This window comes from Lissotriton vulgaris, chromosome 12 (assembly GCF_964263255.1).
Source record: "Lissotriton vulgaris chromosome 12, aLisVul1.2, whole genome shotgun sequence".
Taxonomy (NCBI): Eukaryota; Metazoa; Chordata; class Amphibia; order Caudata; family Salamandridae; genus Lissotriton; species Lissotriton vulgaris.
This window is the reverse complement of record NC_141700.1, coordinates 626,235,454-626,257,186: the sequence shown is the minus strand read 5'-3', so window position 1 is coordinate 626,257,186 and position 21,733 is coordinate 626,235,454. Positions and strand designations below refer to the sequence as shown.

The 21,733-nt window shown below is 48.0% G+C and overlaps 1 protein-coding gene across 1 annotated transcript in view; it reads left to right on the top strand.

Moving 5' to 3' along the window:
- Positions 1 to 21,733, top strand: part of LOC147677879 (blastomere cadherin-like) — a 702,536-nt gene that overhangs the window by 481,973 nt on the left and 198,830 nt on the right. Inside the window, exon 11 of the mRNA XM_086945594.1 lies at positions 11,520 to 11,665. Coding sequence (XP_086801720.1) covers positions 11,520 to 11,665 — 146 coding nt within the window. The remainder of the gene's footprint in view (positions 1 to 11,519; positions 11,666 to 21,733) is intronic.

Genomic DNA, 21,733 nt, shown 5'->3' with positions numbered 1-21,733 from the left:
AGTTGTGTGCCTGTTGTTTGTTTTGTCTTGCCCTGTGTATAAGATTGTATGCACTTGTGTGAGCTGTTTGTAGTGCACTGTGCTGTGTGTTGGTGTGTCCATGCTGTTGTGTGTGACTCCTCCTTGTTGTGTTGGTAAGTTAGAAGTGTGCAAAGTGTGAGAGTTTCACATCAGTGTTGTGTTTGTTTGATCCTCAATATGTCTTGGGTGTGTTTGTGTAGACTGTGTGGCCCTGCTGCTCCCCACTGCCATTTTGTTTGTGTTTGTCATGCATTGCAGGCACATGGTGGTTTTTCTCATCCTGTATGGCATGGTGAGTGTGGTGTAAAGCCATCCCCTATGTGTGCCACTTGTGTCTGGCCATTGTGGGTCTTCCCTCCCTCTATTTGTGTGTGGGGCACCGCTTACATGTCTGCTACTGACATGCTGGGTATTTCACTTTGATGTCAGCTGTCACCTTGGTTTCCATGTGTGTGTGTGCCTCCCCATCACTTCGTTTGTGAGCTTGTGCTTTGTGGTGCAGTTCTTGGGCCATAAGTGTTGTTCCACTCTGAACATTGCCCCAATGGTTTATGTGTGCTGTCCTTGTGCTATTAGTGAATCTGTAGTGGTCATGTGCACTTCAGCTGTGTGGGCTGCCCAGTGCTCTGGTGGAGATGGCTTGGCTCTTGTATCCCAGAGTGGTGCATGTATGGTTGTTGTGTGGGATGTGTGTGTGTTGGCTGTGGTATTGATTCAGTTCCTAGGTGTGCTGTTGTATTTGTGCAGTGCTGATTTGTGGTGTGTGTGATGGTTGTGTCATTCATGTGTGTGTGTGGCTGTTGTGCTTGTTATGCACACACTGCTTGTTGTGCATGCAGTGCTGTGTGTATGTGGCCTTGCCTTTGGCTGATGTGCATCCCCTGAGGTCTTGTGGTGTTTGTTGTATTGGGTTTCATGTGCCTCTGTGGTAGGTTTGATGTGGCAGTGTGGGTTTGTCCAGATGCAGTTCTTGTGTGATGATTTGTGTTATGGTGTGTGTGCTTTGTTCCTGAGTGATGACGTTGTGTACTCCTATTGTGTCTGTGCTCCCATTGCTTTTCCCCAGTTTTGCAGACAGGGTATGTCTGTTTCTGTTAGAGTTCAGTATGTGTTCCTGTGGTGTTTGTGTGTTGTTCTTGTGCAGGCATGTGTTGAGGCATCCCTGTGTGTGTGTTGTGTTTGTGGCTACACCCAGGGTGTGTGTTTGTTTGTGTGTGTATGTGCTGGCAAGGATTGTGAGCCTTCAGTGTGTGTGGCAGTGGTGTTGTGTGTTCCTTGTCATTCACTCCTGCAGTGGCTGTCTCCCTGGTAGCGTGCTGTGTGGTGCAGGGTGTGTATTGTGCTTGGTGTTGCAGTGCTTGTTGGTGTGCATGGGGGTGCACGGGATGGGCACCTGGCCTGTGACTTGATGGGGTTTGTTGCTGTGTGTTTGGGGGTGGTGTGTCCCTATGGTGTTTGTGCCCTGCCCATGCCTTGGAGTGGCCCTGCCTTCTGCATAGTGCGCATGTGTTGACCGCGACGGTGACGTGACCTGGACCGGGAGGTTGCTGCTGGTTGGTGGTCGATGTGTGTCCCGGATGCTGAGGGGTGCCTTGTTGTCAGGTGGGTGATGTGTGGGAGCCCTTGTGGATGTGTTGTGACCCCCAGCAGGGTGTCTGTGTGATGATTGTACCCTGTGTCGGCCTGTGTGTTGTGTGTTGCATTTGTGTAGTTGCGTACCTGCGTCGTCGTCCGCCGCGGCCCATCTGACGATAGTGTTGTAGGAGGAACATCACCGGATGCATATGGAGGGCTGGGTTCAATGCGTTCAGGACCGGGTCTCGCCTATCTTGCTCCGCTGTCGAGTTTCCGCCTGCTCAGACTGGGCAGTGTCTCCACTGCGTGCGTCAGCTTGATTGGGCCATCCTAATTTGTCGAGCGGGGCGGACGTCATTCGGCACGGCGGTGGGTCTCGATTGGCTCCCACCACCACGGTGGCGGGCGCACTTTGATGGCGGTGCGCTGTGCTCTTCGGCGGACGGGAAATTACCTATGTTTAACTATACTAATATGGCGGACGTGAGTTCCGCTGCTCCCGGGCGGAAAAAGGCATTTTTCTGCCCCACCAGCACCGCGGTGGTGCCTCCGCCCGACATCCTAATGGGCCCCTATATGTTACAGTTGTGGTTCTAGGTTTCATCTTGGCAACAGCACTATATGCTCTGCCTTCGGCAAAAGATGTGCAAAATGCAACAAGATTGGTCACTTTCAGTCAGCCTGAAGAAGCAAAAAGATAGTTCAAGTCAATTCTGTTCACACCCAGGATTCTACTAATTATAATGTTAGTGATATTGATATTTCTTTACAAACTGATCTGGAAAGAGTTATTCTGTCTATTGATACTGATTCTCACCCAGTCATGCCTAATAGAGTTAAAGATCCTACTTGTCAGGTTATTGTGGGTGATCTTGATATTGACATGATGGCAGACTCGGGCTCTAGTCACGGTCATTTCAGATGTTTTGTTTAAAGAACACTTGGCTTTTCGTACATCTCTAGAGAGCACAGATATAATTCCAAAGGCATACGGAGACAAAGAAATTGAAATGCTTGGATTCTTCTATGAAAATGTAACTTGTTTAGGGAGAAAGATTTACACCAAAATGTATGTTGCCATAAAAGGTAAGAATATTGTAGTAGGTTGGCAAGATTTGGCTAGAATGGACCCCAAACTGGTTCCTGGTTCAGACAACCCTGTACAAATTAATGATGTATCTGTCCCTATTATCACAGAATGTGTGGATAAGGATGTTCAAAAAAATATTATGGAGTTTCCTGAAGTTTTTAGTACAACTATAGGTAAAAGATCTCAATTTTAACATGTAATTAAATTGAAACCTAATGCAGCACCCATTTCGCACAAGCCAAGATCAACTCCTTTGAGCGTCAGGAAAGATCTCAAAAAGTTACTTGATAAATTGGTCTCTGAAGGCATCATTGTGACCACAGATTCATCTGAGTGGGTCAGTCCCATTGTAATTTGTTAGAAAAAAAGATGGAAATATGTGTTTGTGGGCAGATCTATGCTCTCTTAACACGAGCATTTTAATGGACTGTCATCCTTTTCCCAAAATACAAGACCTTGTAGCTGGTATCAGTGGCTCCTTGTTTTTCACGCTGTTAGATCTCCGTTCAGCATATCAGCAGATTCCCCTTTCTACCTGTTCCACTGATTTGACTACTTTCGGGACTCCTTTTGGAGCATACCAATTCTGGACCATATTCTAAAGGTAATTGACTCTCTGCAAGCATACCAGGATGATGTTTTGATTTTTTCTAAAATCAAAGATGAGCACATGGTTACTTTAAGGAAAGTTCTGAACAAATTTAAGGATGTGGGAGTCACAATAGGCAGTGACAAATGCAAACTCTTCTCAAAGTCTATAAAATATTTGGGTCACACCATCTCTGCATCTGGTATTAAACCAAAGTTGTCACTTACGCAAGCCATCTCTGAAGTTCCAATTCCAAAAGATAAGGACGCTTTGAAGTAATTTTTGGGTATGACAGAGTATTACTCTAGATTCATTGCAGGGTATGCTCAGGTTGTACAACCATTACGTTCATTTTTTTTTAAATCAAGTTTTGTTTGGAGTCAAGAAGTACACGTGTATGACCTATTGAAAAAATTAATTATATAGGCCAATGCTCTTTCATCTTTTGCTCCAAGTAAAAAAAAATCAATTTCTGTAGATGCCAGCCAATATGGCTTAGGAGCCATACTATGTCAATGGATTGGTGGGAAGGAGCACACTGTAGGTTTTGCCTCCAGATCATTAACGCTTGCAGAATCAAATTTTTATTATAGAAAGAGAGGCTCTTGCATGTTCCTGGGCTGTTGAGAAATGTAAGACATTTATTTGGGGTACACTCTTTGATTTATATTCTGATCATAAACCGTTACTTAATTTACTAAACAGGAATGGCACAGGCAAAGCCTCTTCTAGATTGGTCAGCATACTATCACTTTTACATGAACACAATTTTGTGATGAAGTACGTTCCTGGTGGACGCAATGTCAGCGCTTATTGTCTCCCAAGATTACCTGTGGAGGACAGTTGCTCAGATTCAACATTTGATGACTTTGAATGTGTTGTTTCTTCTATTGAAGACATGTTTGGTTCTACAACCTTGGTCAGCTTCAGTGACTGGCTCAAGATAGTGTTCTTCAGGCTGTAAAGAACATGGTAGTCTCCGGTTGACCTAAAGAACATTCTTTGCCTGTTCCTTTAAGGTCTTTTGTTCAGGTGTCAGATGATCTTTCTATTGTAAATGGCATTCTCACGCGTGCAGATTAGTCTATTCCTCCTTTTTCCCTTCATTTGAAAATTTTTCAGACAGCACATGCAGGTCATTTAGGTTAGGAGGTACTTCTAGGAAATTAAAAGAGCATTTTTGGTTGCCTGCCTTGGATAAACATGTATCACAATGGATAGGTTACTGCCAAACATGTCTAGTCTCTGACAAACATTGGAAAACTGTTAAGACTCCTTTACGTTGCGTGCCCATTCTGGAAGATGCATGGTCAAAACTAGCCCTTGATTTTGCTGGCCCCTTTGCTTTACTTCTTGTTGATAAGCGGTATATTATTGTTCTAATATACTATTTTTCTAAATGGGTTGAATTTGAGTTCTGTAATGCGCCCAGTACTTTGTCTGTAATTCATTTCTTGTCCAGAGTTTTTAGCTCTGAAGGATATCCAAAAGAAATAGTTACAGAGAATGCCGCACATTTTATTTTTGGGTCTATGCAGGACTTCCTCAGGTGTCATGATATAAAGCACCTAAGCGTTGCTTTGTATTCTCTTTCATCTAACGGCCTTATTGAAAGAATGAATATGTTCATAAAGGAAGGAATACAATCTGCTTTGGCTTGCAATTTGCCAGTAGATGATTTTCTTAAAAGAAAATTTGGTCTTGCATCATCACTCCTCATTCTACAGCAGGGATTTCTCCCTTTAGACTTCTTAGGAAAAGAGATCCCAATAGTAACTTGTGTCCTGGTTGGATAAAGGTGTTAAAAAAGAAAGATGAGTCATGTTTAGCTTGTAGAGACAAAGAAAGTATGAAATAAATATCTTAACTCAACAAAATATACAGAAAAAGCAACTTGACTCAACATACAGCAATGTTTCACATGATTTTCAAGTTGGTGATTGGGTCATGGTAAAAAATCCTATCAGGGTAAAAAAGGGTGCGTCAAAATTGTCCCTACCTGTACAAATCCTCAAGACTGCCAAGGGATCACTCTTTTTGGATAAAAAAGGGTGGTGGAATAAGAGGGTGGTTGTCAAATTGTCTCCTGAGCAGGCGTCTAAAATTCTCACTTCTAAGAATATATGTTGAAGATAACTTGAATTTTTAGCACTTTTATTTGGAGATTTTATCTGATGATGTTTCAAATAGGTCTGTAAATAATCAAGCTAATTCTCATTTTTTTTTTTAACATCATTTTTATTGCATCACCAATATAATTGTACAGACAGAATAATCAGCAATGTAAATACACCGTGTACAAGATTATTATGATCTAGTTCGTTCTTCTCTGGGAAGTCCACCCTCCTTCTGGTGTGGGCGGCAGTGTCTGACAGTATCAGTCGGCAAATATTGCTGGGTTGCTTTTGTGGTTTTCACCCCTCCCCCTCCCCCAATTTTGGTTCCCCAACAGCCCGCCAATTCCAGCTTCCTACCCTCCCCCCCCCCGTGGTCGCTCTGCGTCGAACATCAGTGTAAAAGTGTCTGGTGTGTGTTGTAGGAGGAATCGATTTTCGCTAAGGTGTGTTCTCCTGCATAGTGACAGGGCCTGCTCCATCCAACTCACTCCCGCCCTCCAGCTCCTCAGCGTCCATATCCCGGAGCGCCTGCACCATCACTTCCCATGCAGTAGCCCTCTCCAGAGCCTTCTCATCGTTCATCCTCCAGGCCATCTGGTACCTCAGGGTACTTTCACATGCAGCCCACCTCAGGCATTCCCCATACCATCTTTTATATGTGGGCCCCACTCTCGACTTCCAGTTCCTCGTAATCTCTCGCTTGGCCAGAATAAGTCCCAAGTCTATAAATTTGCTAGTGGTCTTATTCCTAGGCGTGTGCGGGAACCAATGGAGGATACTAACCGCCTTAGTGTACTGGACATCCCTGTCTGTCGCGCTGTTAAGGGCTCGCCCAACTTCCTGCCAGTATTCTCCTAGAGAAGGACAGTCCCACAGCATGTGACCCAGGTCTGCCCCTACAGTATTACATCTGGGGCAAGCAGCGTTGTCTACCCCAAAATACTGTTGTATCTTCCCAGGTGTAAGGTATGCCCTGTGAATCACATAAAAGTGGATTAATTGAAACCTGGCGTTTCTAGAGCTCTTCCGTGCTCGCCTTAGCAACTGGCCCCAGGTCGTGTCGGGTATCTCCACTTGAAGGTCCAGCTCCCACTTGGTCTTCAGGGCCGTCAATGGCTGCAAGGCCTCCCGCTGCATTCTAGAGTACAAGCAAGTGACCGCCTTAAAGGTCCCCGCTGCCATCATCGCGTATTGACAGGCCATAGAGGTGCCCGGCTCCTGCAACCCTTCCCCCCAATGGGCCTGCATAGCGCCTGTGACCGCTGCATGTAACAAATAGTCGCCCCTCGGCAAGTCGAAACGCTCCTGCAAATCTTGGAACGGCAGCAACACCCCATCCTCATAAAGATCACCCAACATTTGTATCCCCGCCTCCTCCCAGCCTAGCAAGCGAGACCAGTCCCCTCCATGTGGGAGGGCCGTGACCATCCCTAACGGGATTTCAGGGGCATACATAAGGCGGACTCCCGCCCGTTTACGGGCCCGGTCCCAGCAAAGCCGGAACGTCTGCTCCTCGACCGTCAGGTCTCCCACCCGGAGCTTCTGGTGTAGCGCGATGTATGCCAAAACATGCCGCGGGGTGCCTTCTCCTCTGGCGTCCTCAGGGCCTCTATACACTCTCGCCACCTCCTGGGTAAAAATCTGCAACTGTGCAGCCAGGTAGTACCCTTCAAAATCCGGCACCGCCATTCCTCCCTCGTCCTTGGGGCGCAGCAGGGTGTCGAGCGCTATGCGCCTCCTTCCCGTGCCCCATAAGAACGCTATGATCAAGGACCTCAGGCGTTTAAAGATAGAGCTCGGGATCCACACCGGGAGTGTCCTAAAATAATACAAAAGCCTGGGTAGGGCCACCATTTTGAGCAGGGAAATCCTACCAGCCAGGGATAACGGCAGAGTCGACCAAAAGTCCATGGACCCCCGTAGGGCGTTAATACAACGGGTGATGTTACCTTCCAACAAATCAGCTGGGGTATGATAAACATAGACCCCCAGATAATGCAGACATCGCGGCTCCCATCTAAGTTCTTGCGCGGTGAGTGGGCACGGTTCTCCTGATCTCAGGGGGAACAGGCAGGATTTAGGCCAGTTAACCCTCAGGCCCGACAACCGGCCGAACCGCCCTAGTAGCCGCCGCGCTCCTTCGAGCTCAGGGCCCGCATTGGCCAGAAACATCAGCAGGTCATCTGCATACAAAGAAATGAAATGCGGCCTGCCCCTAAATGATAATCCAGCATAGTGGCAGCCTAGCCTGGCCTCCGCAGCGAAGGGTTCCATCGCCAAGGCGAACAAGAGTGGAGATAGGGAACATCCCTGCCTGGTGCCACGCCTGACCGGGTATTGCTTCGAGATCAGAGTGCCCACTCGAACTCTTGCTACCGCGTCAGTGTACAGGACCTTGGTCCAGTTTATGTATCCGTCCCCCAGTCCGAAGCGTCGCATCACCTCATACAGGTATCCCCACTCGAGGCTGTCAAAGGCCTTCTCGATGTCTATGGAAAGGACAAATGGGGAATCGGCAATCGGCCAGTCCGCCCCCATCAGTCTCGTCAGTCTACGAATATTATGGGTAGTGTTGCGTGTCGGAATAAAACCACACTGGTCCTTATGAACAAGGCTCGTCATATGCACCAGCAGTCTGTTAGCAAGGATTTTACTAAGGATCTTGTAGTCCGTCGTCAGCATGGACAACGGACGGTACGAGGACAAAGCCGCACCCTCTCTGCCCGGTTTTAAGAGCGGGATCATGAGGGCCTCACTCATAGAGCTCGGGAGCCGGCCCTTCGTTTGCGCTTCATTGTAGACTTCGCGCAGCCGAGGGGCAAGGCGCTCTATATATTTGCTGTAGAATTCGATCGGGAGCCTGTCAAGTCCCGGGGTCTTGTTCCTGGCCATTTGCTTTACTGCACACCCTATCTCTCCGAGTGTGATGGGCCGACCCAACTCTTCTGCCTCTGAGTCCTCCACCTTTGGCAGTTGCAAGCCGTCTAAGAACTCTCCTAGCTCATCTGCCCCTCCTGTTTCACCACTCTCATAGAGCCCCTCGTAATAAGTACGAAACTTATTCAGGATCCCGGGTTGAGTATGGCAGGGCTCCTCCCCTATCTCCTGAATCAGCATGATCGGCATGCCCCTCCTGACTGGGTTAGCGAGCCATGCCAGCATAGACCCCGCCTTGTCGCCCTCCGCATGCGCCCTCGTCAAGTATGCCTTATGGTCAAAGCTGCGCAGCCGTTCCAACTCTACAGCCAGCCCCTCCCGCGCCCCACTAAGCCCCTCCTGCAATTCTGGGTGATTCGGGCGACTCTTCTCCAGTTCCCTCAGCCGTGTTTCAGCCTTACCCAAATCGTCTATCAAAGTCTTGCGAGCCCCAGCCGTGTGTCCAATACAATGCCCCCGCACCACCACCTTAAACGCATCCCATTCTACCGCCCTCGTGGAGGCCGAACCACTGTTCTCCTCAAAGTAACTCTCAATGCGGTCTCCCAGAGCCTCCCTGAACAACAGATCATCCAGGGTGTCAGGTTGCAGGCGCCATGTTGGCACGCAGTTAGTCGCTACCATCCAGTTCAGAGAGATCAACAAGGGGTTGTGGTCCGATATCGTCCTGGCCAAGTATTCCGCCCCACCCACCGCAGGGAGCACGCATGCCGAACAAAGAAACGCGTCTAGCCTTACATGCAAATCATGCAGGTGTGAGTGAAAAGAATAGTCCCTAGTAGTGGGGTGCAACGCCCTCCATGCATCTGTAAGGGCCCAGCTCTCCTGCCATTCCAACCTACGCTTGGCGACTCTATGCACTGGGGACGCGCTCAGTGGGGGATGGGATCTATCCAATAACACATCCGCGACCGAGTTGAAATCTCCCCCCAAGAGAACAGGTCCTGCCAAATAACCCGCCAGTTTGCCCGAGATCGTAGACAAGAATGCGGGCAAATCTACATTAGGGGCGTATACATTGCAGAAAGATATCACCCTGCCTCTCAGCCTCCCTTCCACCGCCACATACCTGCCTTCCGGGTCCACCAATGTTTTTGTCACCTGGAAGGGGACCACCGCCCTTACCCAGATCAATGTCCCCCTTGCAAAGGCTGAGAATGTCGTGTAAAACAGCTGCCCCCTCCAGCGTCTCTGCAGAGCAGCCCCTTCTTGCTTATTGAGATGTGTCTCTTGTAGAAACGCTACATGAACCCCTCTACGCTTGAGGTACGCCTGAACTTTATGCCTTCGCGTCATGGATTGCATGCCCCTCACATTCCAGGACACACATTTCAATGCCCCATTACTAGCCATCCCCTCCCACACAACCGGACCATACGACAAGGAACAATGTCTTCACGTGTCCCGCGACCACGGGCCAACCCACCCACCCTCTCCAAACAGGAAGCCAAACCCCTCCAACAACAACTACCCCCCGAGCAACCCCAACCGCTCGCAACTCCCACCCCCCAGGTCAGGCCCCCCCGCAACTGGAAGTACCCCCATCCAAACCAACACTCCCAACCACCTCTCAAAGAAAGGCAGTAATGGCCGCAGTCTCCACTGCGGTGACCTTAGGGGCCAGTAAGGCGCGGCTCGGTGCGATAGATTCTCAAAGCAAATCAACCCTGCGCACTCCACCCCACAATCCCCACATCAATACGCCCCAAAACCTCAAGTAACAGCATTCCACTGCCATGGGCCCAGTGCCCCGGTGTCCGACCAGCGAGTCCACGCCACTAGTTCAGTTCAACACGCCTCAAGTATCTCTTCCGAAGTCTGTGGCGTCACAATAGGGCCCCGGGCTCCACCAAATTCCGATTGTCCCGTCTCCGAGCCCGTGCCCGGTTCCTCTGTGTCCGTGCCTTTCCCGGATTGACTTCTGGTGGTCCTGGATAAGTCCACCACCGCCTGTAGGGCCGCCTGCCTCTCCGCCTCCGTCTGCGACACCGAAGGTCTGCCGGTTCTCCTGCGGTTCTTCCTGATCCGTTGGGATTTCCTGACCGGTTGGGCCACCTTAGCCTCCTCTCAAGCTAATTCTCATATGGTTCCTTCTTACAATTGACTTAGTACCTTACAACCTAATGAATCAATGTCTCAACAAGATGGGTGTCATCAGCAAGGTGAAGTGAGTGGAGATGCGTCCTCTGGTGTATACAGGACATATTATAATTGTTCTTTATCATCTAGGTTCAGAGATTTTTATATGTATTAAGTTTCCAGTTAATACCTCCTTAGTTGTATCCAGGTCATGTCTCTAATGTTAATTATTCTCAGGCTTCAGAAAGTTCTTTGTATGCATATTGTGTTTACTTTAATAGGAGGGGGATGATGTTATGATGCTTGTTATGTTGGTAGTCCTATCCTTTGTAGTGTTTTATTTATGTTCATGATTTTATGTACTTCTATTCCAGTGTGGCATGCGCTGGTATAAACATGTATACATTTGAGAGTGATTTCCTAGTGCTTCTATTCTCCTCAACGAAGTACGAATGCTGGTAACAGTCATTGGCGCTCTGTACATTACGTTGATGAGAGACACACTCCTGTGGTGTCGCTGTTTGCTACAATAAAGTAAATTCAAATCTACAAGTATCTTGCTCTTCTGTTCCTCCTTCCTTTTCCTTCACTTTACACTAGTGCAGGTGAGAAAACCCCCAGGATGTCGCAGGATTTCAATCTCCTTCCCGGTGCTACGGGAAAGCACTTTTACCTGTCCATCTTGCCAGGCCACGTTCCCCATTGCATAGTTTACATAACATAACTGTTTGAAGGTCTGTCATTGGTGCATTTGAAGTACTGTTATGATTCACAAAAAAGCTTTGGGTCTGCGTCTTGGTTCACATGATACTTCAGTTTATTGAGCATCCTTTTGTTGAGACTTGAGTTTTATAACGCCCAGAAGTCTGGGATTTTCCTACAAACACTCGGCCGCTTAAAAAAACACTAAACAGTTTAAGGTCACCCTAGTGATATGATACCTAAATATGTGGCATCCAGAATTGATAAATGAACAAAACAGAGTATTTTCCAACTATATTCAACTCATACTTTACAATTGGCTGGTAATGTTAAATTGATTTTAGGTAATACTCTTCTTATGTTACCTGGGTTGTTGTCAAACGATTAAATCTGTCCATTTTCTGTTTAGATACATCTTGGGTAAGGACCCTGCCAAATGGTTGGCCGTGGATTCTGAAACTGGCATCCTGACAGGAAACGGTAACCTGGATCGCGAGGACACAAGATTTGTTATGAATGACACTTACGCAATCGAAATTCTGGGAGTTGATAACGGTATGGTTTTGCTGGAGCGGGAGAAAGGGCTTCGCATCAATACGTTTTAAAGACCCCAGTCTTAAGTTAACGTATAAGTTGTGAATTAAAATCATAATGGAAGGTTATTTAGTTCCAAACCTAGTTTTCCAACACGGGCATATTAGTTAATTTAATTTCCATTGACTATCTTTGGCCTTTGCCTGATCCCAGTAGTTGTAGAAGGACATATGCTGTTAAATCTGTCATCTTTAATTTATTAATCTCTTTAGGCCTGGCAACTAAGGTTTGACATACTGTTATTCCTTCAGGGAGAAAAGTGTACAGCTGGTTGCAATTTTTAAATATTTTGTATCGGTCTTGTCACATGAAAGATTTGTAGCTTCCTCACCCCTTCGGGTACGTGTTAAAGCATGTCCATGGCCCCAATCTTCCATGGAGCTCTCTTAGAAAATTATTCTTTCTCATTACTTCAACTTTATCTCCCCCTCTTCTCCTGTGACTGTCTGCCTTTATCTCAGACTCTGTCTCTGTCTACCCAGTGTCATCTTGAGGAATTTAAGGCCTAGCAAATACCTATTTTGCAGGCTTGAATGAGTAGTAAATGTATAATGAAACTCAAAGTGGTTCTGAACAGCCCCCAAAAAATCCTTATGATTGCACTGCACCCTCTTATGACCCTTTGAAGGTTTATGAAGAAAGTCCTTTAAAAACATTTGTGACATAAACTTTATTGACAACACTTAACGGAAACATTATTCTGTCAAAATGCTTTGCTGCATACCCCAGTCCTCCAGAGCCATAGAGGGTGCAGACCTAAGGAAGAAAAAAGGCATTTTAATGATACATGTTCTAAGGGAGGCTTTCGGACTAAAAATTATTTACAAACCAAAAACGTGGCTCAGAGGGTGACCTGGAATGTTGTAGAGCCAGAGCAGGGATAGCCACTTTTCCTCTTGGTTTAGCAGATACTCTGTGACAGAGGCTGATCTGCCACCGGTCCAACTGACTGTTCTTCTCTAGTGAAAGCAACAGAAAGTCTTGTTCCCTGAAGGATTTTAATGTGCATTATGTGCAGGCTTTAAAAAGCACTCAGATAACGCTGGATTGAGCACCAACTGCTTAAAGGGCACACCTGAAGGTAAGACAAGATCCGTGTGGTGGAAGGAGGTAAGGTATGACTGTTCTGAATGAAAATGTATGCCTTTGCATTCTGGGATTACCAAAAGGACTTCCTTCCTAGGGCTGCTTATTTCCATCACATATACTCCAAAATTGAGGTTCTGGTTGCTCAAAGTGGTAAAAAGATTTCTTCATTGCTAGTTATAAGGGATTGGTCTAGTTAAACTATCATATGTCCTAGCCCTTGTGCCACAGGATAACAATGGGGTCATAGGTATCTTGCACCATTTGGAGTTAAGTGGCACCCCTGCACATAGCAGTACCCAGTAACACCCTCCAACATTGGTTCATCCTATTCCATGTTGTTGCGACATCCAGATTGGTTTACTGTATGGCCATCTACTCCAGTCTGCTAGGCAAAAGCATCTGAAAAGAACTCAGAACCATGTAGTGCAGCTTATCTTAAGAAAGTGCCAACTGGCCAACATCACTATAAACCCTACCCTAGCTAATGATGAAATAGTTAGCACACTTCAAAAAAAAAATCCAACAATATCCTCAAGGATCTATAAGAGAGGACACTTTCCATGTTACCATGACATTCTAGAGGCCATGCCTGACAAGACTATTAATGTCTGCTTGACTTGTTAACTGTTTGTCACCGGTGATATGTGTGTAAAAAATTACCATCTTTTGCTAGAAGCGCACCCCAGAATTTTGGCCTATATGTTTTGCTGTCTTTAGAACTCTGCAGTTTACTCCTGCTAACCAAAGATAAAGTGCCTGTGCTTCCTCCTTCAACATGGTTGAAAGAGGTCAGGCCTCAAGCTCTATGCATAAACCACCACTGCCTCCAGGTCCGCAGATGACCTTGAACTCTGGTCAGCCTTGAAGCAAGGCGTCAAAGCAAAGCTGAGATTCAGCCAAGAACCGTAACCCCCATTGGTCTTTGAGTTTGAAGAGACACCTCGGCCCTGAAAAGCCCAATCACACATCTAAGCCAAAGGCTCAGTCGGTTCCGAAACCAGTGTTGGCCAGGACACTGCCATCCACAGCCAAACACTCCAAGAAGCCAATCCTTGAAAAGCTTCAGCAGGAGATTGATGAAAGGGAAAGACGGATCATTATCCATCCCTTAACCAGCAGGATCTCTGCTATCCCTTGACAGACTTTGCTCAAGAGGAGGAGGCTCGCCTTCAAGGACATTTCACAACCGGATACCCCTCCACACCCTCTACCTACTAAAGTGTTCAAATACAGGGATACCAGCCCTCCACTTTCTCCTAAATCCATTTATTCTCCTCCTCCTCCTCCTCTTCCACCTAAACTGCCTCTGCCTCCTTCACCTCCTCTAGGTTCCCCACAGGGGTCACTACAGTCCTTTTTGACGCAGCCAGCCCTAACCCCTATTCCCCACTAGAAGACTTTCGAAGTCCCTCTCTATCCTCATTGCGCAGGAAACCTGTAGGAGAATTATGACGTAAAACCCCTAGTGGAGCTGGACCTTGAACATATCTCTGTTAGGGCTCCCCAACAGACAATGCCACCACATCCCACTGGTTATTCAGCTTGCAGCAGTCTACCATAAGGTAGACATATACGTTACAACTTAGGACGATGACTTCCTGGTTGAGACACTATCCAGCACACAGTGTTTTCCTACTTTCTCTCAGTGCTAAAGGGCATTATTAAAACTGCCCTGACACCATTCTGGAGTCAGTAAAATCCTGGTGGTTACACCTAGGATAGAGTAAAAGATGAAACCTTCTCCCTCTGACCCTGTGGACTCAGATGGCACATCCCCCCAGACCCTTTGGTGGTCTCTGCCACCCAGAGGCAAGCTGCGGACCAAGCTATAGGTGACAATCCTCCTCCTGACAAGGAGTGTAAGTGCATCAACTCAGCAAAAGGGTCATCACCAATTCTGTGGGCCTTCCTCCTGTCATGCTATGACAGGGCTAAGTGGGAGTAGGTGGAAACCCTACTGCAGCATCTCCCTGACGAGTAGAGAAAAGGGAGGGAGTTAAGGGCAGGAGAAAGTTATATTTGTAGCATGTGTGACTGCATTTTTTTTGTTTTTGTGGAAACAAACTAGATACACATGTGGTTCATGCTCCTGCCATCTAGGGCCCGATGTAGGTAAAACGCATTTACCGATTTCAAAATACCGAATCGTACCGAATCGGTATTTTGAAATCGGAAAATGATATGTAGATAAAAAAAATCGGAAAAATACCGATTCGGTAGTAATCGGTATTGTGATTCGATACGTACCGAATCGGTATTTACCGAATCGGCGAATACCAAATCGGCAAATACCGAATCGGTAATAGCAATACACCCCCATGGGCCAAAAGGCCCATAGGAACGCATTGTAAATACCGAATCGGTATTTACCGATTCGGTAGTAGCCGATTCGGTATGGGCCGAATCGGAAAATACCGAATCAGTAAATGCCGATTCGGCGAGCAAGTAAAACTGAAACTAAAGACATCAGCCAATGAGGTGGAACCACCCTCCCCCACCCTAGCAGGGAGTGGCTACCCAGGCAGGTGCAACTCATTAGAACTTTCTGGAGAGGCAGCCTGAGCTGAGCATCCACAGTGAGCAGCAGTGGTAGCAGTATCCAGATCCCTGTGAAACATGGCAAGCAGCTTTGAGAGCCAGAAGGCAGAGCGCAAGCGGAAGGCCAAATTCAGCACCATGGAGCTGCAAGTGTTGGTGGAGGAGGTGGTGAGGGTGCACAGGCAGCTGTTTGGGAGGCTGTCCCTCACTGTCCCAGAGAGCACTAAGAGGAAGCTGTGGAGTGAAATAGGGGAAAGAGTAAACGCTGTTGGTGTCACCCCCAGGAGCCTGGACGACCTCAAGAAGAGGTTTTACGACATCCGCAGCCTCACAAAGAGGAAACTGGCAGAGCTGCAGAAGCAGGCAGGACTTACTGGTGGAGGCAGGAACCCGGCGCCACCCCTCACTGACCTGGAGGAACTTGTGGCGACTACCATTGAGAGGGAGAGTGTGGTGGGAGTTGGGGACCTGGATAGCTCATCCAGAGCTACAGCTAAAGGTAAGAAGCATGCGCATCTTGACACACCCTACCAAAAACCTCCCCTTTAGACCCAATGCACAGCCAAACCCCAGCCCCGTACTGCTAGCAACAGACATGAGCAATGCATCATGGTAAATGTAGTCAGCAAAAGTAGCCAAAAATGCCACTGCAGAAGCATAATGAAATGAACTGTAAAACTGAATCAAAGTATTTGAAATGAGATGTGCAATGCTTTAATAGTAGTGACTGGAATACATTAGTACTCAGTTAACAAATGCTTCTTTATACCTAGGGGCACCATCAGGCGGGGAGCAGCAGCTACTCATGCACCAGCTCCAGCACCATCAGCCAGTGCGGTGGCAGGGCCAAGCACCAGTGTACCAGCACAGGAGGAGGAGGAGGAGAACAGCAGTGCCCTGGGCAATGAGGAAGACACTGGACATACCCTCACATTTCCACACTCCCCCCGACTGTCTCTAACGCCCCCATTGCAGTTCTCCCCGGAGAACTCACCACCACAGAGCCACCCTGCACCTGCCACATCTCCTGCCAGGAGGATAATTGTTGCTCCATTAAACCTCATGGAGGGAGCAGCGGGTCAGGCTCCAGCAGACAACCCTGTAACACCTGTGGCACCCCAGCCCACACAGCAGGGCAGCAGCAATCCCCGGAGGCCACGTACCTCCGGCAGTGCTCTTCCGGCACGGGAGGGCAGCGTGTTCCAAGGGCTGGAGGGCAGTATGGTCAGAATCCAGAGGATGCAGGCAAAATCAATCTTGGCCTGCCAGCGCCAGTTGCGGGTGCACAACCTGCAGATGGGGGAGATGGCACAGGGATTCAAGACATTTGTTGAGAGCAACAAGGACATTGCAACAGGTCTTGGGCGAATGACCACTGCCATCACCCAGCTCTGCAATAAAATGGATGAACACGAGCACTGTCGCCGCAGGGATGCCCGCTTGCAGAATAGGGCTATCAACCGCCTTGCTGCTGCAACCGCCCAGCTATGCCAACGTGGGGCAAACATGGAGGCCAGCCTCACCCAGAACACGGCAGAGCTGACTAGGGGCATGCCCCGCATTACCACCGCCATGGAGGCACTAATCATATCGAACACAGTTGTTAATCCAGCCCTGGACCTGGGGGAGGCTGGGGACAGCAGCAGCCGCAGCAGCCCGGCCAGCGCAGTGTCTGAGCCGCGCCGGAGCAGCAGACGCTCAGCTGAGGCTGCTGAACATACAGAAGGGGGTGAGCCACATCCTAGTGGGGCTGCTAAGCGCAGCAAGAAATAAGACTGCCAGGCCGGGTGAGGCAACCCGGACAATTGACATTTACCCACATATTGTTTACCTTTTCTTTTGTTGCACATCAGTGCAGTAACATTGTTGCAACATTATTAAATATTTCTTTTTCTAACATCCATTGACCTGTCTGTGCATCTGTACTCACTCAGAAATAGTTTTCTGTAATCTCCTCACGTCTGTATCTGCCATCACTTGGCGTAGACACCCCAGCAGGTTGTGTTTGTGGCACAGCAGCGTCGTCGTCATGGTCCTCGTAGTCTGACAACTCCACCTCAGTGCCCTTCTTCACCGCAAGGTTGTGCAACATTGCACAGACAGCTATGATCTTGCAGCAGGTGATGGGGGTATACTGCCTTGCACCTCCACTCTTGTGCAGGCATCTGAATCTGCTTTTCCAGATGCCAAAGGTCCGTTCAACTACATTCCTTGTGCTTTTGTGGGCCCGGTTATACCTCCTTTGGCTGGGTGTAGAGGGGTTGAGGTAGGGGGTGAGTATGAATGAGCGGAGGGCATATGCACTGTCGCCTAGAAGGAAAAGGGGTAACATTACTCACATGCATACATGTATTTTACTTAGCTACTTTGTGTTATGGGGGTCTGATGATGTGTCTCACCTAGGAGGTATCCTTCACCAAATTTGCCAGCCGTCAGCCGTGCATAGATGCCGCTCTCTTGAAAAATGTAGGAGTCGTGGGTACTCCCTGGGAATTTTGCTACCAGGTCTGTGATGGTGCACTTCGCATTGCAGATCACCTGCACATTGATGGTGTGCGTAGACTTCCTATTGCGTTATATGTATTCTGTGTCAGCAGGGGGGGCAAATCGGAATGTGCGTGCCTTTCAGCCGATGATTTGGGGAAATTGTGCCATCTGGTAAAAGTCTGCTTTTGTTTGTACCAGTTCCGCATGAGTTGCTGGGAAAGATATGTATTGGTCCATCCTCTGTATCATGGCGTCAAGGAATTTGTGGAAAAACCTTGACAGGCTGCTCTGGGTCACCCCTCCTACCGCAGCTACTCCACTTTGATAGCTGCCAGACGCAAGCAGGTGTAGGCTGCATAGCACCTGCACGTGCACTGGGATGGCGTGTGCCCTTGGGGTGGGGTGGTCCAACAGTGGTTTGAGGTCCCTGATGAGCTCCAGAATGGTGTCTGAGTCCAGCCTGTACCTCTGTAGGATCTCTGCCTCTGTGAGCATGAACAGGGTGATCCTCTGTCTGTAGACCTGTTCCTCTCTTTGCCATTCCCTCTCTCCTTCCTGCTGTAGCCGTAGCCGCCTTGCAATGACATAAAATGCCACCATCCTGCAAGTTGCAATGCATTTTGGGTCTATTTTTATAGGTTGCAGTTGGTTACCACCTGATTGTAATCCATGGTAAATACCGATTTTGAAATACCAAATTTGAGCCAAAATCGGTATTTCTATGCTTCCCTACATCTCAATCAGAGTTTTGCCCTGTCCGAATCGGTAATTTACTGATTCGGTAACTCTACCGATTCGGTAGATTATCCGATTCGGAATAATTTCCGATTCGGTGTCTCTACCGATTCGATACATGGACCGAATCGTTATTTTTACCGAATCGGTGTCACTACCGATTCGGTACATGTACCGATTCGGTATTTTTATCGAATCGGTATGTTACCGATTCGTTCTTTTACCGATTCGGGGTATTTCGGATTCAGATTATTTCCGATTCGGTAACTATTCCGATTCGGTATATATACTGATTTGGACGATTTTCATCGCCCTACATCTCGATGACTGGATACCGATCGGTAAGGGCCAAAAATCGGTATTTTCGGCCGTTACCGATCGGTAACGGCCTACCTACATCGGGCCCCTAGTGTTGTAATTGGACATTTGCAACTTGTTTTTCTGTGAATAATTCTTTAGAGTCACGAAGTATAGTGACTTCTCCCTTAGTTGTCATCGTGCCTGGACACTGGCTCCATTGTTAGATTGGTTTTTTTCTGCAATCAGGGTCAGACAGGTACCGATCGGGCTCCTTGTTCGAATCATCACAGCGCTTACCGCTAGGCCCACTCGATAGCTTAACTCCTGCGCTGTGGAAGAAGTCCCTGAGGCAGAGCCTAGATCCTGATTCTTTTTTTCGTCTCCACTCGCTGAGCACCAAAAATCAGACTCCTCTCGGGAACTCACAGCCTGGGCCCTATGCCCATTGTCTCCAGAATCGTGAATGCCAAGTCAGTGATGGACAGACCCCTTCCAAATTTGCCCCCATTGCCATTTCAAGTTTCTCTGGACCAACCACGATCAAGTATGCAATCTCTGATTCTCCCTCAAACATGATGACATCACATGCCAGGCCTGCCTCACCATACAGGCGAGTGGGGGTGAGCCCATCAGAGGATGCAGAGGCAAGAGTCAGGCGATACCTCCCATATCTTTGGGGAATGCGACATCGAGGTGGAGGATGAAGACAGTCCCAGCTTGTCCACTCCAATTCGGAGGAGAGCTCACCCTCTCAATTCGAGGGAGGCCAGCAGCAGGACACTAGTGCCGCATTCATGGAAGACTGTATCTGTGAGTATGGTCGGCATCCACACACAATCCATGGCCACGCAGGGGCCAGGCAGAGAACCGCCCCATTGGAGATTGAACATCAAGCCCAAAAGTCTCAACAGCAACTTGTTGGGCCCCCACTGCCTTCGGGCCATGGTCGTCACTGACTGAAACTTTTGGAGCTGACAATGCTCCCCTAACCGGCCACAAAGAGGTCACATAAGCCTCTGGCCCTTTCGAAGGCAACAGGTTCTGTAGCTCCAGCACCAAAAACACCACTGCACTGAAGCCCACATTGGTGCTTAAAATGGCCTCCACCTCAAAGGCCCCCATTACACCTAAGAAGCATTTGATGCCAAGAACGTATTAGAAAGCAAGCCCACTGGCATACGTAAGTTACCTATGGCAGTAGCATGGGATACAATACTCATAGACCTCCGAGGCGCATGACAGGAACACCTGGAGACAAAGGGGCTATCCCAGGCGACAAGCAGGACAAAAGAGCTCGCTGAGGGTACCACATAGTAGCTAGAGTTCCCCTACTCAATAGGCACCATTCCAGAAGTGGAGCATGGGCAGTATGCGCGCAGCAACCCTTGACATGTACCCAAGATAACACACACTAAAACTGGGACATAAGTGCAAGAGATGTTGGCAAAGGTAGGGGCATGAAACTTATGAAATGCAATGTGGTGGCAACACCATCTGCGCTCAATCCAATAATTCTGTGAGATGTGATTTCCCTACCCCTAACCCCCTTATCCCACTGTTCACTCCCTAAGAGGTAGCATGTTATTGCAAGCAGTATTGTATGCATTCTTGGCGAATATTTGTTGAAAGCATATTATGTTGTTATAGCGAATGCTGTACAATGTTTTCTTTGGTACCAGATCCGGAACTTGCAGCAAAGAAGTTTATCACTGGTGGCAAGTAGTGATCAGATCAGATGCAAGTATGTAATAAGGGGCCCGATGTAGATAAAACCGAAATACCGAGTTCTTAATAGTGAATTTTACCAATTCGGTATTAAGAACGCGGTATTTCCGATGTAGATAAAAAATCACTAAAAGTTAGCGATTCGGATTCCTCATTACCGAATCAGTATTACCGATTTCATAATACCTATTTGGTAATTAGCAAATCCGGTATTTCAAAAAATCGCAAAGCTGTGAATCAGCCAATCCTGTGCTTCCTGATGACCTCACAACCAGGAAGTCTCCACACCCATGCAGCTGCACTGATCCTGACGCTGTTGGAGAGGCAGGGGGCAGGAGCAAAAGCACAGGAGCTGCACAGCTAACACCTAGCTGATAAACAAAAACAGAACCATGGACTCACAGGAGAAGGGGAAGGATGCTGGAGAAAGAAAGCGCAAACACAAGTTCAGTGAGAGGGAGCTGGAGGTCCTTATAGAGGAGGAGGTGAAGGATCACGATCAGCAAAAATCCCTGCATGTCCCTGAGGCACAAAAATGGAGGATTTGGCTGGTGATCCAGCAGAAAATCAATGCCATTGGCGTCACCCGTCGCTCAACAGAGGACTTCAAGAAGCAATTGTACGATCTCCAGAAACGAGCCAAGGAGAGGGTGGCCGAACGGCTGAAACAAGCCAGGAAGACAGGTGGGGGGACATCAACAGCACCTGCACCGACTGCATTAGAACAAATGGTGGAGTCCACCCTCCAGCCGGAGCGCATCAGTGGCATCGGAGACGTGGACAGTTCAGCCACAGGGTCCAACAGACAAGGTAAGATGCATGCACAGCATGCTGTGCCCGCGCCCTAACCCCAAATCCCCTGCAAGAATACCACTCCAGGCCATGTTTTGCCTGAAATCAGCAATGCATCATGGGAGATCTAACACTAATAGCGTATCAGTCAGTCCCACAAAATGATATATGCATGACACACACATCAATAGATAAGCAAGTGGGGGACAGACAGCTAGATTGGCAGTCATGTAATTTATTTGTAGGCAACTGCTGCCACACAAGTGAGTAATAGTACATTCTGTATCCACAGATGAAACATCGCGCCAGGCTGCAGAAGGGAAGACAGGAGAGGCTTCCAGGGAGCAAAACACACTGGAGGAG